Here is a 24,776-nt window from a genome sequence, read left to right as displayed (position 1 = left end):
CGGGGTTGATTTTTCATATCAGGAATGGTAACCCCGAGTCACGCTCGGGGTGGATTGCAGAGAGCGCAGCGGTGTTCTCTTACCTTATCCTGGCGATCCAGCGATGATCTCTCATTGCTGAGATCGCCAGCCGAGAGTCCTGCCGCTCCTCCGTCCCTCCGTTGGTGTGATCACTTCCTAGTTCCGTTCCCTGCAGCAGTAATGCTGCATGGGAGCGGAACTAGGGAGGGAAATTCAAAAAAACAAAAAAAAAACGTTGCACAAAACACATTTTATATTTTATATATATATATATATATATATATATATGCATATATATATATATGCATATATATACCGGTGTATATATATATATATATATATATATATATATATATATATATATATATATACCGGTATATATATATGCATATATATATATATATGCATATATATATATGTGTATATATATATATATATATATATATATATATATATATATACACACACATATATCTATATATAATATATAATGCATGAATTATAATCTAATTAATAATATAATTTTATTATATATATTATATATTAAATAATAAAATAATATTATTGATTCGATTATAATTCACGTGTTTGTGTTTGAAATTTATCACATCTGGGATGTCTACTAGAGTCTTGTTTTGGTCAGGTTTAAGTCAATAATTACTAAGAATTGTAGGCCTATAATACATAACGCTAAATTTTCATGAAAAGAATTGTACCGCTTTTGGTATGTAATTCCTGACATAATCATAACGCCGGGGAGGTTAAAGTATATGTCACCTTGTAAAACAACCCATTGAATTTAAAATAGAAATGAAATGCACAAAATGTGTGTATATATTGTGATTGTAGGTAGCTCCGGAATGACAGCCAGCCGGTTTGGTAAAAGGAAACTTTTTGTTTATTTGAAAACGCATAAACAAAAAAGCTTACTTCAGCCAAAACAAATTACCAGTTCAAACGCCAGGTACCACAAAACTTTACATCAGGCTCACCGCCAATATTTTTGGTCCCATATTGGGGTTGGGCTCCTCCGTTATAAGGTTGCCTAACAGGTCATAAAGGAGGGTCAGCAACCAATGTGTCAGCTTGTCTGAGAGCTCACGCTTTACTCACAGCCTTTGAGCCTCTCTCTTCACTCTACTTCTTGACACAGGTGCTGTTTTCCCTCTGCTGCTCCTCAAGCCTTCCCTGCCTGGGGCTTAACTCCTTTGGGACCAGAGTCCTGGTAGTTAGGTTTTGTTGGTTCTTCCCAACCAAATCTCTTTGAAACCTACGAAAGTCCGTGTCCCTAACAGGGCCAGATTAACGTAGGAGCTATTGGAGGGGCAGCTCCAGGCCCCTATCTTATTATAGGCCCCTGCTGGCTAGATTCACTTACACTGCTATTTTCTGTCACTTGTAAACACAGAAGCCTGGCATTTGTGCTACAAGTGCCAGCACGCTTCCCCCAGCTGCTCCCTCACAACCTCCCCGCACACCACACAGGGCAGACAGAGAGAGACAGCTGCCAGAGCATGGATGTGTTTATGTGCTTCAGAGAAGGCACCCCATGCAGGCTGAAAAACAGCCTGGTGCTCGGATGCCGTCACTTACTGCTGGATGATCTCACTGCTGCTATCCAGTGGTGGGGAGGCAGAGCCACATATGGATTGTGTGGGAGGCTGGGACTGGCAGATTAAGAGGTAAGAAAAGGGGGGGAGGTGTTTGCGCACAGTTGAGGGCAGAGGGGGATCAGGAGTCAATGCAGAAGCATGAATGGAGAGATGGAGAGTTTAGCTGTTGTGGAGGAAGAGTTAAGAGATGACTGGAGAGAACTGTAAGATAAGGTCACAGAGGTGAGCTTTGGATGTGGGGGCAGAAGTGCCCTCTCTGCATAGCAAACCTCTGAACCCTGCTTTCTGTACCTAACACCCTGCTATGTATTATACACTCCAGAACCCAGAGCTCTGTGTATTATGCAGTCCTGAACCCAGCGCTCTGTATATTATGTAGTCGTTGTGGAAATTTTATTAGGACTAGTGTGGATATTTTTCAGAATGCTTTTAATTTAGCTTGTCATTATGGCTCCTGTTGTCGGGTTGCTTGCAATACACTCATTAGAGCATGGTAGTGCGGAGTTCAAGGATCAAGCAACAAGGATATGACCACCAGCGGGGGCCCCTATTTAATGTGCATATTTGTTCACTCAGCGGGGATATGTTTGGTCTGTGAAGTCAATATTGTTTTGATATCTATCTGCCTTTATGAAGGGATACACATGCATGTCTTTCTACTGTGCCTGATCACCATAGTGGAAAAAGCATGGCTCTTTCCCTGCAGATAGCCCCAGGTCTATGGGAACAGTAGTATAATCCTATTAGGCATTGTTCTCTGAGCCTTGCTGAGTGGAATTCACGCCAGTAGTAGTGGCGGGAATACATGCACGAGTTTGAACATAGCATTCATGGTTCTAAGCGTTGGTTTCATTGTGTAGTGTTAGGTGCGAATTCCGCTACACGTGGGTTTCATTGTTAACTACGGTGCGCGGATTTCTGTACACGCTGTTCTACTCATTCGCAATCCTGTACTTCCCCTTTCTATTGTATATTTGAATGTTTAAAGGTGTGTTATTGGCTGATTCTATGTGAGTAACTTATCTCATGTGACTGTACATTTGAAACTGATTGGCTGATGTTGTATAGCCGTCACGTCCTGCTGTTATCTCTGCATTGTCCCATAAATAAACGGAGCTCAATGCTTTAGGCAGGACATTCTATTGGGCATCCAATGTGATAACAGCCTGTGTTTTTTTTATTACTGGGTACTGCTGAGTGCGCTCCATCACCTTATACAAAAGAGCTGAGAACTGTGCTTTTTAGCACAATGGGATTCATTTTATTTGGCGTATATTAATATCCAAAAGTGCACTTATTAGTGCAACGGAGCTACTTGTGCATCAAGTGTACATTAGGATCCAACACATTGTGAACCCAGCGCTCTGTGTATTATGCAGTCCTGAACCCAGCTCTCTGTGTATTATGCAGTCCAGTACCCAGTGCTCTATGTATTATGCAGTCCTGTACCCAGCACTCTGTGTATTATGCAGTCCTGTAATCAGCTCTCTGTGTGTTATGCAGCCCTGGGTACAGGGCTGCATAACACACAGAGCCCTGTACTCAGCGCTCTGTGTGTTATGCAGCCCTGTACCCAGCGCTCTGTGTATTGTGCAGTCCTGAAGCCAGCGCTCTGTGTATTATGCAGTCCTGTACCCAGCTCTCTGTTTATTATGCAGTCCTGAACCCAGCACTCTGTGTATTATGCAGCCCTGAACCCTGCGCTTGTGTGTTATCCACTCCTGTTTTTTTTTTTTAATATTCCAAAAGAACAGGCTGTGTACAGAAAGCAATGGGCCGACTGTGAGAGATCTCCCCTGGCCTGACCATCCCTGGACTGGGTGGCGTGATTAATAATGGGCGCTGGCCGGGCAGTCCTAAGGGAAGCCTAGTATTCAGCTTCCGTAGTGTTGAGTTAGGCCTGCGTGGCTGCACCCTTCCACCTCAGGGCACCCAGCCTTTAAGGCCCATAATGCTCCTACTCTAGCCCTGGTCCCTAATAAGAACTTGTGAATTAAGAGAGAGCTGACAATCAGTCCCCTCTTTCAATCATATCACGCCGGAATATCTTACCCTGCATAGGTGAGAACCCCTGAGAACTCAGCCCAGTCTTTAAAGTGCCCCTACAGGGACCACAACTCATATAGTAGTGCAATATACAGTACCTGCTGTCCAGAACACACTCTCGATGTCCTGTACCATATATTTATATATATATATATATATTTTTATATATATATATATATATATATATATATATATATATATATATAAACACCTTTTTTCCCCTTTTTTATTCACATAAACTCTGTTCTCAACTGCATAAGTAGCTCACAGCTTCACACTGCAACAGCAGTACACTGATCTCCCCAGTGAATGGCTTTGCAGCGGGGGGGGGGGGGGGACAAGTTTGGTAATTGGAGGAAAGCTAGTGAAATGACCACTCTGTGCTCACGCCTAGGCACATATCAGGAACATGAAATGTTGGATTTACATATTAACTATATTTTCTCTGGGGAGGTTTTGAAAAAAAATGAATAATTGCTAATAAATCTACCTATGTAGACTTATCTGCTACAGCCTTATGCTTCTCTTGCTTTATGTTTTGGATAGAAGAGGGGAGATTGGGCATCTTCTAAATTTATCTTCATCCAAACTATCAAATTACATTTTTTTAATCCAATCAGCTGCAGGCTGAGTGCTTTCCCGTCTTGCAACAAACATATGTAAAGGGGTGAAATGCTGATGACATCAGTGCCCTCACATGGATACATTCCACTTTTAGCCCATCCTTTAGTGTGTAGGAGCACTGAACCTTATGCAGATATGTTGTACTGTGATGAGTGGTTTTCGGTCCTGGAGGCTGCTCACCAGCAACTGTGGAGTCCTGCTGGACCCTTGGAGTTCAGATTTAAAAAGCTTGTTAACAAACGTTTTAAATTACATTAAAATGTTAAAGTTTATATAAGATTTTAGAGATTTTGTGGTTTGAGATCTACCTTATTTTACCAGATAGTGTGTTTATGTGATGTGATGTGTCAATGCCATCTTCTGAAGAATACCAGTAAAGTTTGTAAACTATACCCTTTGTGTGGACTTTCCTTTAATTGAATATAAAGGCTACTGGCTAAGGATGTCATGGAAAGGCCTTTAGCAAGCAGATGGGCACAAGATGGTGGAGATGGAGGGATACAAGCAGTTGGGTTGTTGTTCTATCCCAGATGAAGTAGGATCGGGACTTATACCTGTCAGAACCACCACCCAACCAATCAAAAGTCCCTTTACAAACCTCTTAAGTAATGGATCTGACCAGTGATTGTGACTCTATGGTTAAATACCAACAACCAGCATGGCAAGGGGCCTACTATTTGCATTGTTGTGAATAACACCCTGTATCCTGGTGAAATTCCCCACATTTGGAATATTTAACCTCACTTCCTGTCCTGTGACAGCAGAACAAGAATTTTTTGGTAGAAGTTGTCACTGGGACAGGACAGACAGTTATATTACCTTGCAGAAATTCTACCTGTTTTATATTTAATTGAAAAAAAAACCTCAATCAGAGACATGTCCTATTACTTTCTGCCTTAACAGGAACAGAATGGAGGTCTACCCAATGAGTCCAAATATCCTTGTAATTCAGCACACTCCTTACAGCCATAGACCTACAGAGGTCTAGCACCCTCTAGTGTGCGCTAGATGTAAGGTAGGTTTTTTTTTGTAGTATATGTTTGTTAGTGTACAAAAATTTAGTTCAGTTTGGGACTAGGCCTGAGCTACAAATTTGGGTCAGGATTCAGTGAGTCAGGCTGGATGACTCATCCTGACAGCTCCTCTGGTACCTCCCCCTAGTCTAGAAGGTTGCAGAAATTTCTAATGCTGGTGGGTGGAGGTGAGGAGGGGCTATTTGGCATATTTATGAGGGCCTCAGCCAATCCTTAGTAAAAGGGCTGGCAAGGGGCAAGGCTTACTGCATGCATAGGCAGGGGCAGTCAGATAGAACACGGAGATATAGTGTGGTGGAGACTGTCAGTGGCCCCCTGAGTGGCCTCTAGTCTGGGGTAACATTGGGCTGGGGCTGGAAAGATCCTGCTATAACACATGGAGGAAGCCCTTCCTGGAAGCATGGGAGCAAGTGTGAGGACAGTGTGAGTACAGCAGCAGTAATGGAGACTTACATAAGGGGAGACTGCCACATATAGCCAGTTCTTCCTGAGACTATGTTGTGCCAAGTCTTCCATCCCTTCCGCGGGAGATCCCCTGAGAGTCTACCGGGTGGTGTAAGAAAACGTCTGCTGTGCAAAGACATGTTCCCGTCAGAAACTTGACAATCGCCAATACGCATGCGCGAACTCGCGCAACTGCGCATGCACGTTCGCGAATAAGCAACGTGCGTTAGACATTGGCGCCAAAGGGACTATTTAAACCCAGCCCTTACACTGCTCCAGTGCTGCTTTGTCTTCAGCCTTGGATACCTGTTACCTGTTTACCTGCATCTGTTCCTAGTTCCAGACCCGGCTTGTCCTGACGATTCTCTGCTCTCCACCTGCACCGACCTTGGTTTGTCCTGTGACCACTCTTCCCGTCTGCTCCTACTGGCTTCTACGTTACCGATTGGCTCCTGACCCGGCTTGTCTTACCACGCTTCTGTCATTCCCAGATCCGTCCATCCTGCCCAGGAGGCTCCTCCTGTTACCCAGGAACTCCTGCTTCCAGCACCTGCTGCCTGCTCAACACCCTGCTCATCGGACGTCCCTGGCGACATTCACCAGTAGCCATCGTCCACTTCAAACAAACCTCCAGGCGCTCGTGCTACTCTATACTCCGGTGCCTCCTGTCTGCACTATCAGGGGTCCCGAGTCGGAGGCACAAGAGAGGCCTTCCTCACAGTGTCAGGCTCATCTCCAGGTATGTGATAGGTGGGCTGGTGAAGAGTTGGCTGTGGGGGGGCTGGTGAGAGACAGTCAGGAGGACTGTGGAGGAATGTTAGCCTGGAGGGCTAGTGAAAGGGACAGCTGCAGCAAGGTGGGTTGGCAGTGCCTGAAGAGGTTGTTCTGGGACCAGTAGCCACATGAGGAGTAATGCAAGCTGATCACTGTAATCTGCTGCTCAACAGGGGGCTTCAAGTTCCTGCCTGCAAAGGGCCATTGCTAAAAATCTGAACTGTTCCTGTCAGATCCACAAACAGTGTTTCAGCTTGGAACTAAAAACAAGTGAAGTGCTGGAGGAGTGTATATAGACTGTATATAGACTGTGAATAGGATAGATGTCCCTAAAGTGTTGCCAAGTAGTGATGGACGAACATCAGCCGGGGCGGTTCGGGAACCGCAGGTTCGTGGCCGGCCCCATTGACTTTAATGGGAGGCGAACTTTAAAAACCTTTAGGTCATATTTGCAGCCACAAAAGACTTACTAGCTGTGCACAAATAGTCCCACCACATGGACAATGTCATAACAGAAGTATTGCAATTGGAAAAGTTGCCCTAAAATGTTTATTTATTTTTTTTTTACAGCAAAAAAAGTTTTTTTTTTACCTAAATCAGCCAGAACTGACAGCAGCCAGTAAATACATGTCAAATACATATAGGGTCCATTCACATATCTGTAAAATGGGTCCACATCCATTCCACAATTTGGCGGAAGGTTTACAGACCCATTGATTATCAATTCCAGTCTGAAAAATTAGGCATTCACAGGATAAAGAAGTGTCGGCCATTCCAGGCCGCAAAAATTAGCCCACATGCGTTTACCTGACAGCTAAGAACATTGTATTCTGTGGCTGGAGGTACATTAGGCATTCACAGGATACAGAAGTAAGTGTCGGCCAGTACAGGCCCCAAAAATTAGCCCACATGGATTTACCTGACAGCTAAGAAGGTTATATTCTATGGCTGAAGGTACATTAGGCATTCACAGGATAAAGAAATAAGTGTCGACCATAAAAGGTCCAAAAAAATAGCCCACACGGGTTTACCTGACAGCTAAGAACGTTGTATTCTGTGGCTGAAGGTACATTAGGCATTCACAGGATAAAAAAGTAAGTGTCGACCATAAAAGGCCTCATAAATTAGCCCACATGGGTTTACCTGACAGCTAAGAACATTGTATTCTATGGCTGAAGGTACATTAGGCATTCACAGGATAAAGAAGTAAGTGTCGGCCAGTATAGGCCCCAAAAATTAGCCCACATGGGTTTACCTGACAGCTAAGAACGTATTATCCTGTGGTTGGAGGTACACTAGGCATTGACAGAAAAAATAATTGTTGGCCATGAAAGGCCCCAAAAATTAGGCATTCAATGGACATGAAATGCCTTTTATGCCGCTGTATTTAGCAAAGACAAGGACCATGAATTGTTGTGGGTGTATGGCGGTCTGGCGGATATTTGTGGCCTGTCATGAGGAATTTAAATTAAACATGGTCTACTTGTCACATTTGTTGAATTCCTTAGAGATCCATGCCTCATTCATTTTTATAAATGTGAGGTAGTCAACACTGTTATGAGCTAGGCGAGTGCGCTTATCGGTCACGATCCCCCCTGCTGCGCTGAACGTCCTTTCAGACAGGACACTGGACGGGGGGCAAGCCAACAGTTTCATTGCAAATTGTGCAAGCTCTGGCCAGAGGTCAAGCCTGCCCACCCAGTAGTCCAGGGGTTTATCACTCCTCAGAGCATCCACATCAGCCGTTAACCCAATGTAGTCGGACACCTGTCAGTCTAGGTGTTCGCTGATGCTGGATCCGGAGTACAGCTGTCGATGGGTCGGCTGAAAGAAGGATCTCATATCTGAAGTGACCAACACATCTTCAAATCGCCCTCTTCTTGCAGGCACTGTTGGATTGCTACCCACAACAATCTCTCTGTGACTGGAAATTCCTCTGCCAGCGCACGGAAAAGCAGAATGCAGCATTTCTCGCAGCAAGGCCTGGAAGTGCTGCATTCTGACCGCCCTCTGTGATGGTGGTAACATTTTTTGTTTGTACCGGAGGTCTAAGTACGTTGCCACCCAGTACTGGTCCTTGCCCTTTATGCTTTTTATACGGGGGTCCCCCTTAAAACACTGGAGCATGAAGGCCCCCATTCGCACTAAACTGGAAGCGGTGTAGTGGCCTGGCTCCAGCTCATCATCCAGGATAATGTCATCCTCGTTCTCCTCCCCCATCCACGGATAACACCAGAGATCCCAGAAAGGTTTAAAGCATGCTCTTCTTGCTCCTCCTCATCCGCCCCAACACCATCCTCCTCTGACTCCTCTTTAGACTCCTGTTGTTGACTTGTTGACTTGTCTCAGATGGAATAGCACCCCCTGGGAATTCATCCAACATTGCGACTTCCTCATCTTCCTGCTCCTGCTCCTCGACGGCTTGATCAATGACACAACGCAATGTATGCTCCAGAAAGAAGGCCTAAGGTACAATGTCACTGATGGCGCCCTGGCCGTGACTGACCAGTTTGGTGATCTCATCGAATGGCCACAGAAGTCTGCATGCATCCCGCATGAGCAGCCACTGGCGAGGTGAAAAAAACTCAAGCTCCCCAGAACCTGTCCTGCCACAGAGTTTGTACAGGTAGTCGTTAACTGCACGTTTCTGCTGGAGCAGCCTATCAAGCATATGCAACGTTGAGTTCCATTGTGTCGGGCAGTTACAAATAAGATGCCTGGCGGGCGGCCACTGAATGTCAGCAAGGCGAGCCATGGCTGTGTAAGATATTCTGAAATGGCCCGAGCTTTTCCTGGCCTGCCGCAAAACGTCCTAGGACCCCAGGGTATTTGGCAACAAATCGCTGCACGACCAAGTTCAGGACGTGTGCCATGCATGGCACGTGTGTTATTTTGCCCTGTTTCAGTGCGCTCAGCAGACTGGCACCATTGTCGCACACCACTTTACCAACTGTCAAATTGAGCAGTGTCAGCCACTGAGTGCCGGACCAGTGTGGCTCTTGGCTTTCAGGCACAACAGACGCAGCACAGCATGGAAACGTCTCACCTGGCATGTGGAATAGGTTCTGGGGATCTTGGGCGGCGAAGCGGAAGAGACGGTAGCAGCGGAAAAGGAGGAGTAAGCCAAGGAGGAGAGGGCGGATGGAGGAGGAGGAGGAGGAGGAGACGCGCCCTGACGCGTTTTGTCACTTCCTGTGACGTTTTCAAAGGTGTGGACGCATATCGGTTCAATGTTATTTATACTGCAGACACCGCCTCAACTCCGCCTATTTGTTTAGTGAAGCTGGAAGAAGCCGCAAGTGTCCCCACACCATACTTTGATGCGAGACACAAATAATTCCTTAATAATGGCAACTAATTAAAAAAGATTTAAGTAAATTTGGCATATCAAACCTCCGCACACTAGTTCAATGTTAATGCAGTTGCATATATAACAGATCTAGCCGCTAAAACTCGAGTTAAAGTAAAAAATCAATCTTCATAGTTTAGTTGAGTCATAAATTACTATTTTATGCTCATATATGTGCCCAAATAAACCTCAGCTATATATATATATATATATATATATATATATATATATATATATATATATATATATATATATATATATATATATATATATACATATAAATAAAATTTATATAGAACTAAAATTAAAATTCTGTTTTACTTGCAAAATTATATTTAAAATCATAAATAATAATTAGGCCATATTCCAAAAAAATATGTTTCTAAGAAATATATATAAAATATATTATATATAAGAATTATAAAAATACATATATATATATATATATATATATATACATATATATATATATATATATATATATAAAAACATATGTTCGGGTAGAGGTGGTTAGAATAATATTAATATTAAGGTGTTTTTAATAAAATATATACATGGGTAGTACTTATTTTGTGGACAGTGTAATTATTATGTAGATTCCTTATTGCACATATAGTATGTCATTATATGGTTTTTGGAATGCTGGTGCAATTTATGTATATTCTGATCCTATAGTTATATTATCTAGGTTATCAAGGGTTAGATATGAAACAATTGATGTCCATATCAATATTTATCCCCATTGGCTTAGAGGGCGTGGCTCCCGGCGGAGTGAATGGCGGCTTTCTAGCTCCGCTCTGCTGGCTATCGGGGACACTGACCTCTTCTACGACCCCCCTAACACCCGCTACAGCCTCCATCCACTTGCCACAAAAAGGACCCCAGTCAGCTAAACAAGCTGGAGGGGGTTCTTCCTTCTGCCACCGTTCCGGGCTCCAGAAGCATGGCGGCGGTGGACCGCACCATAACATGACCAATCACTCACGAACATCACAGCATCCGGTGTCATCGACAGCACCTTCTGCGAGAGTGGTGGCGAACCCTGACAGCGGGACATCCTCAGGATCCACAACGCCTCCATCGCCTCCCCTGTCACCCTCTTCTCGGAGTCCGGCAAAGAACAGGCCCAGAATGGCCTCCCCGCACAGACCTCCACAGTTCCCAGGTATGCCTGCCTCTCAGCACCCCTCTGCCATGATGCCTGCCTCCCAGGGTGTAATAGATCCCTTTGCAGCATTTCCATCAGGGGATCAGCCTGTCTCTGTGTCTCTCATCAAAGACATGCTATATACCCTAAAAACCTCCATGCACACGGACATGATGTCCTGCATGCATCAATTCAAATCAGAAATACAGTCCCTAGGCTCAAGGGTGGATTGTGTGGAACAGGCAGTCACTTCACATGCAACCTCCTATAACGAAATGGTAGAAGCCTTTAACAACCAGAGGGATGAAGTACAATGGCTAAAAGCTGAAGTGGCTGATCTGGAGGATCGTTTCAGAAGGAACAATATCAAGATCAGAGGCATACCAGAATCAGTGTCTCCAGATCAGCTACTTCCATATGTTACAACCCTTTTTCATGCCCTCCTACCTGCAGCGTCAATCCAGGCCCATCGCATCAAGGCAGGCAAAACAAGCAATTGGTTGGGGCCCCGAGCTGGCCTGGGGCCCCAAGACACAGACTGACATTATCCCAAAAACCCAAAACACAAACTCCGCGGCCGCACGCCACGCCTCACACACACAGGCCAGCCTCACAACACACAGGCGGGCGCACAGCGGAGGAGCAGCATGACGTCACGTGGCGCCAGCTCGGCGGGAGAGTGTGCGGCGCGCATCTGCGCAGTGCGCACCAGCCCCGCCCCAGCCTACTGCGCAGTGCGCACCAGCCCCGCCCCAGCCTAGGCGGCCTAAAGCGCGTGCGGGAGTGGCGCCACCCCACCAGGCCTGCAAACGTTGCCAAAGAGAGACACACCACAAGTCATCACATCCTCCTCACACACGTGGACCGGACCAGGCCAGCGACAGGTGTGATCACACTGACAGTCTGCCACTCTATTTTTTCGTGCAAAAATTGGACCAATTGTCCAATTGGGAACAATACCTACCTGTTAACAGACAGTTGGATAGTCCCATAGCATAAGAAAAAAGTCCCCCTGGTATCATCTAGGGCACATGGTGGGGGAACGGGAGAGGCGATAATATCTGGCAATGTAAGTGTGTGTGTGTAAGTATGTTAGATTTAGTTATTGTGCACTTTTTAATGTACTGTATATTTGATTTTATGGTACAGTGGTGTTTTTTGCAAATGTTCAATTGTTGAAAATGTTCAAATTTCAAATATTTTTTCAAGCAGTATTTGCACTGTACTCATTACTTATTTATATAAAGTGTGGGTGAACTTAAACTGTATGGCTATGCTATGGTTCCTGTAGGCTTTGCGTGTGTGCGGGAGGGCCTCCATGTCCATTTTGCCTGGGGCCCCCAAATTCCTTCAAACGGCCCTGCGTCAACCTCAGACTTCTTGATAGATAGGATCCATAGGCTCCCCAAGTCTTCCTTCATTGCAGGTGACCTGCCCAGGGATGTTTTGCTGCGGGTCCACTTCTATCATATAAAGGATCAACTTATGCGGGCAATGCGTAACTCTACTTTCACGCCAGCGGAATATAGAGACATTCAACTGTTACCAGATCTGTCCAGGCATACCCTTTAAAGCCGACGCAACCTGGCGACAATCACCAAGGCTCTGCGGAACAGCAACATTCCACACAAGTGGAGGTATCCAGCAACCTTGATTGTCACGCATGCCGGCTCCACTGTCTCCGTCCGAACCTTGAAAGAAGGGCTCACGGATCTTCGCTCGTGGAACATTCTTCCCCTAACTCCATCGGGATCGACCGCTCCACCCCAACCTATGCATCAAGAAGAACCTTGGCAGGTGGTCTCCCGCAAGCGTTTGGCAAAGTCGAATTGATAGTCTATGGGGTCCCTATGTCTTCAGGTACCTACACAACTTGTCAGTGTCCCAGGCCTGAGGATGTTTCATTCTCCATGGCCCTCAAGCTCTATAGCTACAGTTATGACTGTCCATGGACTGCTGTGACGGTCCTTTTCTTATTTTCGACAATTTGTGTTCTCCTCCCTGTTTATATCCATCAACTCATACTCCTATCCATCACCTACTGGATGCTACAGATAAATCCACCCTTTGCGGACATTTTCCTGGTTATTGGTTCCAGACTGCCCTCCAATGCATCATCCACAGTACCATCTCGTTTCTACTTGAACACCTCTATCAACAACAGCCATGACCATTAAATGCTTAACTGTAAATGCCAACGGTCTAAATCACCCAGTGAAAAGACACTCCTTTTGGCAGGAAGTATTTCATAGTAAGGCGGACATTGTCGTGGTACAAGAAACGCATTTTCAGTCAAATAACCACCCCAGATGTCTACACAAAAATTTTCCTCATGTCTTCTTTGCTAATGGCCGGGAAAAGAAAGCAGGAGTGATGTTAGCAGTGAAGGATACGTTGATGTTCCATTTGAAAACTTCTATTACGGACCCTGATGGTAGATTCATCATCCTTACATGTGATGTCAATAACCTTTCTATGACATTTGTGGCTCTGTATGCCCCGAACACTCATCAGCTGCGTTTTTTGCACAGGTTGCTCAAGCAGGTCTCTCGGGTGAAGTATGGTCATTTATTGTTGTGTGGGGACTTTACCATGGTTGTCGACCCCGGGCTGGACTCTTCATGTCCTTCCGGGGGTCGACAAATCTCTCTGGTCAACTTGTTAAGGACAGAAAATGTATTTGGAGATGTTTGCACGCATCCGAGAGGGACTACACATTCTTCTCTAATCGCCACCATTCCTACTCTCGCATCGACTCCGCCCCATATATTAACAAATGTCTTAGTGAATTTTTCGACATTAATGCCCCCTCTGTTACTGACCCATGGGTGTTGTGGGGTGCGCATAAAGCTTATATAAGGGGAGTGTGCAGCAACAAGCAAGGGCCAAAAAGCAGCGGCAGACTAAATTAACAGATCTCCTTTCACGAATACACACACTCAAAACTAAGAACAAACAGTCCCCCTTGGATGCAGACTCACAATCACTATCAGGTCTCAGACATGAACTGCATCTGTTATTTTTGGAACAGTCTGACAGACTTCTGAACAATCTCAGAAGGAACCATTACACCCAAGCGAATAAGGCAGGTAAACTTCTCGCCAACAGGGTCAAGCAGAAACAGGCTAGAGCAAGGATCCCTTTTCTGCTAGGCACATCCCCCTCCCACAAGATATCCCACCCACAGGACATTGCTGACTCTTTCGCTGACTTTTATGCCTCCTTATACAACTTGAAAGACTGTACTGATGAACAGCAACCCTCAGACTACACAATAAATAACTTTCTAAAGTCCTTGAAACTACCTACCCTCTCAGACTCACAACTCCACCTTTTGAATTCACCCATCACCAAAAGAGAAATAGAGGATATCATCAAAACCTTACCCAAGGGAAAATCCCCTGGCCCAGATGGACTCATTAATGAGTACTATCAACATTTCTCCCATACCTTAGCACCCTATTTGGTCGAAGTGTTTAGTAAAGCGACTTCTAGAGGTTCTCTACCTCCAGATATGCTCAAGGCATATATTTCTACCCTCCCTAAACCGGGTAAAGACCCCACAACCCCTGCCAATTTCCGCCCTATCCCTCCTTAATTCTGACACTAAGCTTTTCGCTAAAATCATAGCCAAACTGTAAAAGAACATTTGCTGTGCAAAGACGTGTTCCTGTCAGAAACCTGACAATGGCCAATGTGCATGCGCGAACTTGCGCAACAACACACGCACATTCGCTAGTACGCGAACGTGCGTTAGACATTGACGCCAAAGGGACTATTTAAACCCAGCCATTACACTGCTCTAGTGCTGCTTTGTCTCCAGCCTTGGATACCTGTTACCTGTTTACCTGCATCTTGTTCCTAGTTCCAGACCCGGCTTGTCCTGACGATTCTCTGCTATCCACCTGCACCGACCTTGGCTTGTCCCGTGACCTCTCTTCCTGCCTGCTCCTACTGGCTTCTACGTTCCCGATTGGCTCCTGACCCGGCTTGTCTTACCACGCTTCTGTCATTCCCAGATCCTTCCATCCTGCCCGGGAGGCTCCTCCTGTTACCCGAGAACCCCTGCTTCCAGCACCTGCTGCCTGCTCAACACCCTGCTCATCGGACTTCTCTGGCGACCTTCACCAGTGGCCATCGTCCGCTTCAAGCAAACCTCCAGGCACTCGTGCTACTCCACACTCCAGTGTCCTCTGTCTGCACTATCAGGGGTCCCAAGTCGGAGGCGCAAGGGAGGCCTTCCTCACAGTGTCAGGCTCATCTCCAGGTACGTGATAGTACAAAGCAGCCAGATGTCTGAGCCTGACCGAGGAACCTCTCCTATGGACGAGTTATGTCATCACCTGGCGGCACTGATCCGGTCTGTCAAAGACTTACAAGAAGGCTATAACCGACTTGAAGAACGGGTCCAGTCACTTACCCCGCCAGCCTCCTCTTCAAATGCCCAGGGGGGATCTCCTGCTGCGCTTGCAGTAATGTTTTTGCCTCCAGAACCTCATGTACCTACCCCGGAAAAGTTGTCTGGTTGTTGTTCAGGTCCTTCCATAATGCCTGTGAACTTTATTTTGCGCTACAACCCCGGACTTTTTCACTTAAAGCCACTAAAGTAGGCTTCGTCATCTACAAGGCGAACCCCAGTCCTGGGCCCACCGTTTGCTTGAACAAAAGGATCCCTGCTTATCCAGTTTAACCTTGTTCTTTGGAGCTATGGCCCAGTTATATGAGGACCCCCAGAAAACCACTACTGCTGAGGCAGCTCTCTACACCCTTCAGCAAGGCCGCAGAGCAGCAGAGGACTGTGTAACTGACTTTAGAAGGTGGAGTGCTGATACTAACTGGAATGATGCTGCCCGCCGCCACCAATTTCAGATGGGACTATCTGACTCTCTGAAGGACGAATTGGCCCGTGTAGGGGTGCCAGATACTCTGGAAGCCCTGATACACCTGGCGATCCAGATCGATAGACGCCTAAGAGAATGTCGTTCAGAAAGATCATCTGGTCAGTCTCGACCCATATGGATGATGCCTCGAGTCTTCAGACCTTCTGGTCCAGCACCCTCAGCATCCGTTCCTCTTACTACTGATTCTTCTGAACCAATGCAGCTTGGCATACTCCGTCCTTCTCTCACCCCAGAAGAACGTCAACGCCGGCGACTGAATAACTTGTGCCTGTACTGTGGAGAAGATGGACACTATGTGAGGTCTTGTCCAGCTAAAAACCGTAAGTGCCTAACCCTTTCCTCTACCAACCAAGGGTTGTGCCCCCACAATTCATCTCACCTGACTGTTCTTATCTCATTACAGCTTCCAGAAGGGGCTGTTACGGAACAGGCACCCCTGAGCAGGTACCTCCGTTGACAGATGCTCCTAGTGCTTCCCGAGGGCTCCAAGCACTCCACCAGACACCGTAAGCACTTCAGACTCCACGACCCGCCGCAGCTTGGTTAGGGTCTTGGTATCTCCTACCCACCCTGGACCAACGACAAGGCTCCAGGTTCCTGTGGGTGAACCTCTCTTTCCCCAGAGAGTGCAGCAGAACAAGCTCTTACACAAGCTCTTACAAGAGCTTAGTGATTCTCTAAGGGAGTATGTAAGACCATAGCAATCCCTGCAGCAGATTCCCCCAATAACGAGACAAAGCTCCGCGTTGAGGTTAAAACAGGAACAACATTTATTGGAAGAACACAGCACACTTTATACAGAAATTGGAACATCCTTCCCCCAACAACCGCTTTCCCATTGGTCAATTGTAAAGTACTTGCAGTTCCCAATAAGGTCCTCTCCAGCCCATGCAAATGAGGGCTTGAAAATGAGTCAACAGTGATTGGTCAGATAGCTTTGACCAATGCAAGGAGACAGAAGCCCCAGGGGGCAATCAATGTAAACTATAGTCAGACACAGAACAATGGTTCCCTAACGAGCCCTCAATACACATTGCTCTGAGTGTCAATACCTCCCTTAGCAGACAACAGGTCAGGTCATTAGCACACCTGACAAAAGGTGAATGGGGAGCCACCTTAGACAGTCTGTCTCCTCAGAACTTCCTGGGATGACCATATTAGGAGTTGACTTCCTGTTCCTTACAGTTTACAGGAAGAAGGTTTAGCTTCCAAGATAGAGGCAAGACTCCATTATCCACATGGGGACCCAAATACAGTATTATGCTTTAAAATATATAAAGTTACTTTTTATACATTAAACATAGACATGTTACATATCCCCAGATAGCTCAGGTCGGAGTGCACATTATTAGGTGAATAGCACTCAGACCCCATGAATACAGTTTAATCGCCATGGAGCCAAAGTCTTTTAAAACCTGGTCCATAGTCCAAAGGCAGCCGGTGGGCAACCAGGCTCCTCCAATGCAATGGGGCGAGATTGGTCTCGTCACATCTCTCCCCCTTTCCAAAAAGACTAACAGGGTACCTGACCTCCTGCCGGTCAGTGCCCTTGTTAGTCCAGCAGCCCACCCATAAAGCAGAAAAAACAGTACAGCCCACCCACAATAAATGGTTACTACACCTGGGTAGAGGAGAAGCTTGTCCATGTCCAGGTGCCTCACCACGGCTGTGTAGGGGACTGGTAGGCTGCCTTGGTGGGTTGCTGAGTGGGCAAAGACCAGCGGTACTCTGTCCTGGTGCCAGCACTACCACCGGAGTAGTCTGGTTGGAGCCTGGTGGCTGGAGACTGACTGTCTCCCCCTTGGATACACAGCTCTGTCGTGGGGGGTAGGACCGACCATCCCTACCCCCTGTGTGGTAAGTGCAGAGACCACGGTCCCATCTGCACTGGTGGGGGGCTTACAGTCTCCCCCTGGTACATTAAGCTGCCACTGGGGAGAGGGGGTAACAAGCTCCTCTCCCGATAGAACACTCTGCCCATTAATGATCTGCTGCTGGGGAGAGGTGGTAACAATCTCCTCTCCCATACATACTTCCAGTCTTTGCGGAGGGAGACCGACTGTCTCTCCTCCCAATACAGAGTTCTTCTGCTGGGGAAAGGAGACTGGGCTCTCTATTCCCTGCTGGATACTCTGCCGCTGGGGACTGGAGACTGGGCTCCCAATTCCCAACAAATAACACTGCCGCTGGAGAATGGAGACTGGGCTCCCAATTCCCGGCACATTACACTGCCGCTGGGGAATGGAGACTGGGCTCCCAATTCCCTGCTTTATCTCCCGCTGGGGAATGGAGACTGGGCTCCCAATTCCCAAAAAATCACACTTCCGCTGGGGAGGGAGGACACTGCTCTCCTCTCCCTGCACTTCACACTGCCTTCCTGGCATATCACTCTGCTGCTTGGGGGCAGGAACAACTACCTCTGCCCCCTGTAACTCAGCCAGCCGCTGGGGAGGGAGGACGCTGCTCTCCTCTCCCTTTACTTCACACTGCCTTCCTGGCATATCACTTTGCTGCTGGGGGGCAGGAACAACTACCTCTGCCCCCTGTAACTCAGCCTGCCGCTGGGGAGGGAGGACGCTGCTCTCCTCTCCCTGCACTTTACACTGCCGCTGGGGAATGGAGACTGGGCTCCCAATTCCCTGCAGGGCCGGTGGAGAGACCTCGGTCCCATCTCTACCGGCCACCTGGGGTTCTTCCCAGTAAAACTTTACCATCTCGTCCCCTCTGAATGGGTCTGGCTCTGGGTCTGTCCTGCTGCTCTCCTGCTGAGCTTTCTCATAGTATTGGAACAGCTGCTGGTAGCCCTGTTCTAGCTCCATCTCCCGGGTCACCAGGTGGACCAGGTCTTGCTCAATTTCGTGAGTGTCGTCCCAGTCATACCTGCTCTCCCTCCACTCCAAGAGATCACTGAACCAGGCTTGTGTAGGGCTCCCAAATTCCAGCTCTGAAAAAGACTCCCATAACAAGCCAGGGCCATCAAACTCCTCTCCCTCTGGCTTGTCATGCTCGGCTGTCCAGGGCAGGTACTGTGCCCCATACCACCAGAGCGCCTGGTAGGCATCCTCCAGCCACATCTCCTGCCATACCCGGAGCTCCAATTACTTTACCCATTCCTCCAGGGGCTGCTCTCCCAGGAAGGGCATCCGCAGGGCTAGTCGCTTCTGCAGTCGCTGGTCTTCCTTGGGGAGTCTCTCGCCCCGCTGGTATTCCACCATACCCAGTGCCTGGTACCAGATGCCTTTGCGGACTGCATCTCGGTCATTCATGGCACCCTCATCGAACTCCACTGCTGGTTCCATGCTGGTGCTGTCAGGGTCGCTGTACTGGGACATGCGTTGCCCTCAATTGTAAAATCCAGAGCAATGGTGTCTCCTGTAGCTGTCCTTCTGGCTGTAGGAACGATCCCGCCGCTTGCCACCAATTGTTACGGAGCAGGGCACCCCTGCACAGGTACCTCCGTTGACAGATGCTCCTAGTGCTTCCCGAGGGCTCCAAGCACTCCACCAGACACCGTAAGCACTTCAGACTCCACGAACCGCCGCAGCTTGGTTAGGGTCTTGGCATCTCCTACCCACCCTGGACCAACGACAAGGCTCCAGGTTCCTGTGGGTGAACCTCTCTTTCCCCAGAGAGTGCAGCAGAACAAGCTCTTACACAAGCTCTTACAAGAGCTTAGTGATTCTCTAAGGGAGTATGTAAGACCATAGCAATCCCTGCAGCAGATTCCCCCAATAACAAGACAAAGCTCTGCGTTGAGGTTAAAACAGGAACAACATTTATTGGAAGAACACAGCACACTTTATACAGAAATTGGAACATCCTTCCCCCAACAACCGCTTTCCCATTGGTCAATTGTAAAGTACTTGCAGTTCCCAATAAGGTCCTCTCCAGCCCATGCAAATGAGGGCTTGAAAATGAGTCAACAGTGATTGGTCAGATAGCTTTGACCAATGCAAGGAGACAGAAGCCCCAGGGGGCAATCAATGTAAACTATAGTCAGACACAGAACAATGGTTCCCTAACGAGCCCTCAATACACATTGCTCTGATTGTCAATACCTCCCTTAGCAGACAACAGGTCAGGTCATTAGCACACCTGACAAAAGGTGAATGGGGAGCCACCTTAGACAGTCTGTCTCCTCAGAACTTCCTGGGATGACCATATTAGGAGTTGACTTCCTGTTCCTTACAGTTTACAGGAAGAAGGTTTAGCTTCCAAGATAGAGGCAAGACTCCATTATCCGCATGGGGACCCAAATACAGTATTATGCTTTAAAATATATAAAGTTACTTTTTATACATTAGCACTCAGACCCCACGAATACAGTTTAATCGCCATGGAGCCAAAGTCTTTTAAAACCTGGTCCATAGTCCAAAGGCAGCCGGCGGGCAACCAGGCTCCTCCAATGCAATGGGGCGAAATTGGTCTCGTCACAGGGGCTATCCAGGCACCCGCCATTATTGATTCAGGAGCCTGTAGCTGTTTTTATGACCTGAAATTTGCAACTCAGCTAAAAGTTCCGCTAAGGCCCAAATCACAGGGACTGACTATCCATTTGTCTGATGGGTCTCGTATCAGATCTGGACCTGTCACACAAGAGACTCTTCCCTTGCATGCTACCATATCGGGTAACCACAAGGAGCTACTACGGCTAGATGTTATCCCCTCACCGCTATTTCCCATTATTCTGGGCATGCCATGGCTGCAGGCACACAATCCCTGCATTAATTGGAAAACAGGAGAGATTAAATTCCAATCATCTTACTGTCAACAACTCTGTTTCCTCCAACCACAAGACCCCCTGTCTTCATTACTGTGTATGGACTCTGATACCGAATCGTGCTCTTCTGTGCCTGCAACCTACCACGATTTCTTAGATGTCTTCAGCAAGAAAAGAGCAGAGACTCTTCCCCCTCACAGACCATACGATTGCCCTATCGAGCTTCTTCCCGGAGCCGAAATACCCTTCGGAAGGATTTTCCCCCTCACTGAACTTGAACTTGCAGCACTAAAGGAATACCTTGATGATAGCTTGAGAAAGGGGTTTATCCGCCCTTCCACATCCCCGGCAGGAGCTGGGATTTTCTTTGTAGAAAAAAAAGACCACTCGCTCCGCCCCTGTGTGGACTATTGTGATCTAAATAAAATTACGATCAAGGATCGTTACCCGTTACCATTAGTGCCAGAACTGTTCCAGAGACTCCGCTGTGCCACCATTTTTACTAAGTTGGACTTACGGGGGGCATATAATCTAGTGTGAATCAGGGAAGGTGACGAGTGGAAAACAGCATTTTTGCACCCGTTTCGGGCACTATGAGTACCTAGTGATGCCCTTTGGGCTTTGCAACGCCCCAGCCACCTTCCAGCACTTTGTTAATGATATTTTCCGAGATTTTCTGGACTTGTTTGTTATTGTTTATCTTGATGATATTTTGATATTTTCCTCCAGCATAGAAGACCATCATGAACACGTAAGAAGTGTCCTGGCCCGTCTCAGACAGCATGGCTTATACGCAAAACCTGAGAAGTGTGAGTTTAATCGTCAGAGTATCCAATTCCTGGGTCTGATCCTCTCCACAGAAAGTATTAAAATGGATCCTCAAAAAGTTTCTGCCATTTTATACTGGCCGGTCCCCTCTGATAAAAAAGGGGTGCAACGGTTTGTAGGGTTCTCAAACTTTTATCGTAAGTTTATCAAAAATTTCTCTGCAATTATTTCTCCCATCCCTCAGTTAACCAGACAAGGTACCCGGTTCCTGTGGACTCCTGAGGCGCAGACAGCATTTGAAACTCTAAAGGCTTTCTTCACCTCTGCACCGGTCCTTCGACACCCAGATCCTGGCCTGCCTTATGTCCTAGAAGTGGAGGCATCTGAGTCGGCTGTAGGAGCAGTATTGTCGCAGCGGCAATGAGCCAAAGCTCTGTCACACCCCGTTACCTTCTTTTCACCCAAGTTATCTCCGGCAGAGAGGAATTATGACGTTGGTGATCGAGAGCTCTAGGCAATTAAGGCAGCCCTGGAATCGTGGAGATACCTCTTAGAAGGGGCAGCCCATCCAATCCTAGTGTACACAGATCACAAGAATCTAGAACACTTGCGAGCAGCTAAACGCTTGAAACCTCGCTAGGCCAGGTGGGCTCTCTTTTTCTCCAGATTTTCCTTTCATGTCACGTACAGGTCGGGATCAAAGAACACAAAACCGGATGCATTGTCCCGTATGTTTTCTCATGCTGAGAGATCTGCAGTCCCAGATACAATTCTGTCGTCAGGAAACTTCCTGTTACTGCAAGAAGACTTACTGCTACAGCTCAAACAGGCCTCTGAGGATATTTCCCCACTTCCCGGAATGTCCTTACAAGTTAAGGACGGATTTTTGTAGCATAATGACAAAATATTCATACCTAGATGATTGCGGGTCCCTGTCCTGGGTCTCTGCCATGACCATTCCCTTGCAGGTCATTTTGGAGTCCATAAGACCTCTGAGTTGCTTCAACGTACCTTTTGGTGGCCTGATCTGCAGGACTGTAAAAAATATATTGAAACTTGTGTTACATGCATCCGGAACAAGACCCCTAGGTCCAAGTCTTGGGGCTTGCTCAAACCCTTACCAGTCCCTGAGAGAGCATGGAAAATGATTTTGATCGACTTCATCGTTGAACTCCCGCCATCTGAAGGCTACACTACCATCTTTGTGGTGGTAGATCGGCTATCCAAGATGGCACATTTTTTGCCCATGAAGGGCACTCCCTCGGCCATGGATACAGCTAAGTTGTTCATCAAAGAGATTGTGAGACTGCATGGAGTTCCTGCCAACATAGTATCCGACCGTGGAGTTCAGTTCACCTCCAGATTTTGGAAATCCCTTTGTGAGAAATTGGATATTGAACTGTCCTTCTCTTCAGCGTACCACCCACAGACCAATGGTCAAACGGAAAGGACCAATCAGACACTGGAACAGTATCTACGCTGTTTCTCGTCCTTTTCCCAGGATGATTGGGTGACGCTATTGCCACTAGCGGAGTTCGCATACAACAACTCTGTACATTCGGCTACCAAGCAGACTCCATTTTTTGCCAATTATGGTTACCACCCTTCCTTTCTGATCACCACAATACCTGAATGCCCTGTCCCTGCTGTCCAGGACACAGTAAACTTTTTTGCATCCAACACTGAGTTACTTCGGGAAACCATGGCTAAAGCTCAGGAAAATAATAAAAAATTATTTGACAGGAAAAGAAAGGGAGAGCTAATATTGGAACCTGGTGATCAGGTATGGTTGGCCACAACCAATTTGAAACTCACCTGTCCCTCAAGAAAACTTGGACCTAAATTTGTGGGTCCCTTTCCTATTAAAAGAAGAATCAATGACGTCTCTTATGAACTGGTACTACCTGATTCTTTCAAAATCCACCCTGTTTTCCACGTGTCTCTGTTAAAACCTGCATTACTGAACCCCTTTCCTAAAAGGGACAATGGTCCCCCTGAACCTGTGGTAGTCAACGGCGAAGAGGAGTTTGAGGTTGAAGCCATTGTTGACTGCAGAAGAAGGGGTAATCAAATTCAATATTTGATTAAATGGAAGGGTTATGGACCTGAGGAGAACTCTTGGGAGCCAGTGGACAATATCCATGCAAAAGACTTAATCCAGGCTTTCAAGCGTAATCACCCAGAGAGGTTGGCCCGGTTGAGGCTGCCCATTGGGAGGGGACAATGTAAGAGAACGTTTGCTGTGCAAAGACGTGTTCCTGTCAGAAACCTGACAATGGCCAATGCGTTCGCGAGTGCGTTAGACATTGGCGCCAAAGGGACTATTTAAACCCAGCCATTACACTGCTCTAGTACTGCTTTATCTTCAGCCTTGGATACCTGTTACCTGTTTACCTGCATCTTGTTCTTAGTTCCAGACCCGGCTTGTCCTGGCGATTCTCTGCTCTCCACCTGCACCGACCTTGGCTTGTCCCGTGACCTCTCTTCCTTTCTGCTCCTACTGGATTCTACGTTCCCGATTGGCTCCTGACCCAGCTTGTCTTACCATGCTTCTGTCATTCCCAGATCCATCCGTCCTGCCCGGGAGGCTCCTCCTGTTATCTGGGAACCCCTGCTTCCAGCACCTGCTGCCTGCTCAACACCCTGCTCATCGGACTTCTCTGGTGACCTTCACCAGTGGCCATCATCCGCTTCAAGCAAATCTCCAGGCTCTCATGCTACTCTACACTCCGGTGTCCCCTGTCTGCACTATCAGGGGTCCCGAGTCGGAGGTGCAAGGGAGGCCTTCCTCACAGTGTCAGGCTCATCTCCAGGTACTGTACGTGATACAAACGTATCCAAAATGTATTACTGAACCTCATCAAACGGGACCAAATGGGGTTTATGCCGGGCCGCCATACTTCTGACGCCTCAAGACGGGTCATAGACATCACAAATTTTGCCACCCTCAACAAGATACCATCCATCTTACTAATGATAGACGCAGAGGAGGCCTTTGATAGGGTTCATTGGGGGTTTATGTACTCCACCCTGAAGAAATTTGGTTTCTCGGGCCCAATCCTACTGGCCATCTCTGCGCTATAGTCTGGCCCCTCTGCCCAAGTTAACAACTCTGGCGTTTTCTCGAAACCGTTTCAAATTACTAACGGAACTAGACAGGGCTGCCCACTGTCCCCTTCCCTGTTTAACTTGATTATCGAGCCTCTAGCAGAATACATACGCACGGATCCGACTATATCTGAGTTCTCCATTTCAGGCATGCAACACAAGATAAACTTATTTGCGGATGATATTATCCTCATGTTGACAGATCCATCTCATTCATTACCGGCTGC

The 24,776-nt window shown here is 47.1% G+C and overlaps 1 protein-coding gene across 1 annotated transcript; it reads left to right on the top strand.

Annotated features, from left to right (window-relative positions):
- Window positions 1-1,772: 1,772 nt before the first annotated feature.
- LOC309552758 (uncharacterized protein) lies at window positions 1,773-21,865 on the top strand (the record flags this gene model as incomplete). Its single annotated transcript, XM_082253673.1, has 2 exons — window positions 1,773-1,837; window positions 21,403-21,865. 2 exons carry the CDS (start codon window positions 1,773-1,775, stop codon window positions 21,863-21,865), a joined length of 528 nt encoding a protein of 175 aa, XP_082109799.1.
- Window positions 21,866-24,776: the final 2,911 nt, after the last annotated feature.

The sequence above is a fragment of the Pelophylax lessonae genome, assembly GCF_965119305.1.
Source record: "Pelophylax lessonae genome assembly, chromosome: 4".
Classification (NCBI taxonomy): domain Eukaryota; kingdom Metazoa; phylum Chordata; class Amphibia; order Anura; family Ranidae; genus Pelophylax; species Pelophylax lessonae.
Note: the sequence above shows the minus strand (reverse complement) of the source record. Positions and strands in the feature narration are given on the sequence as shown.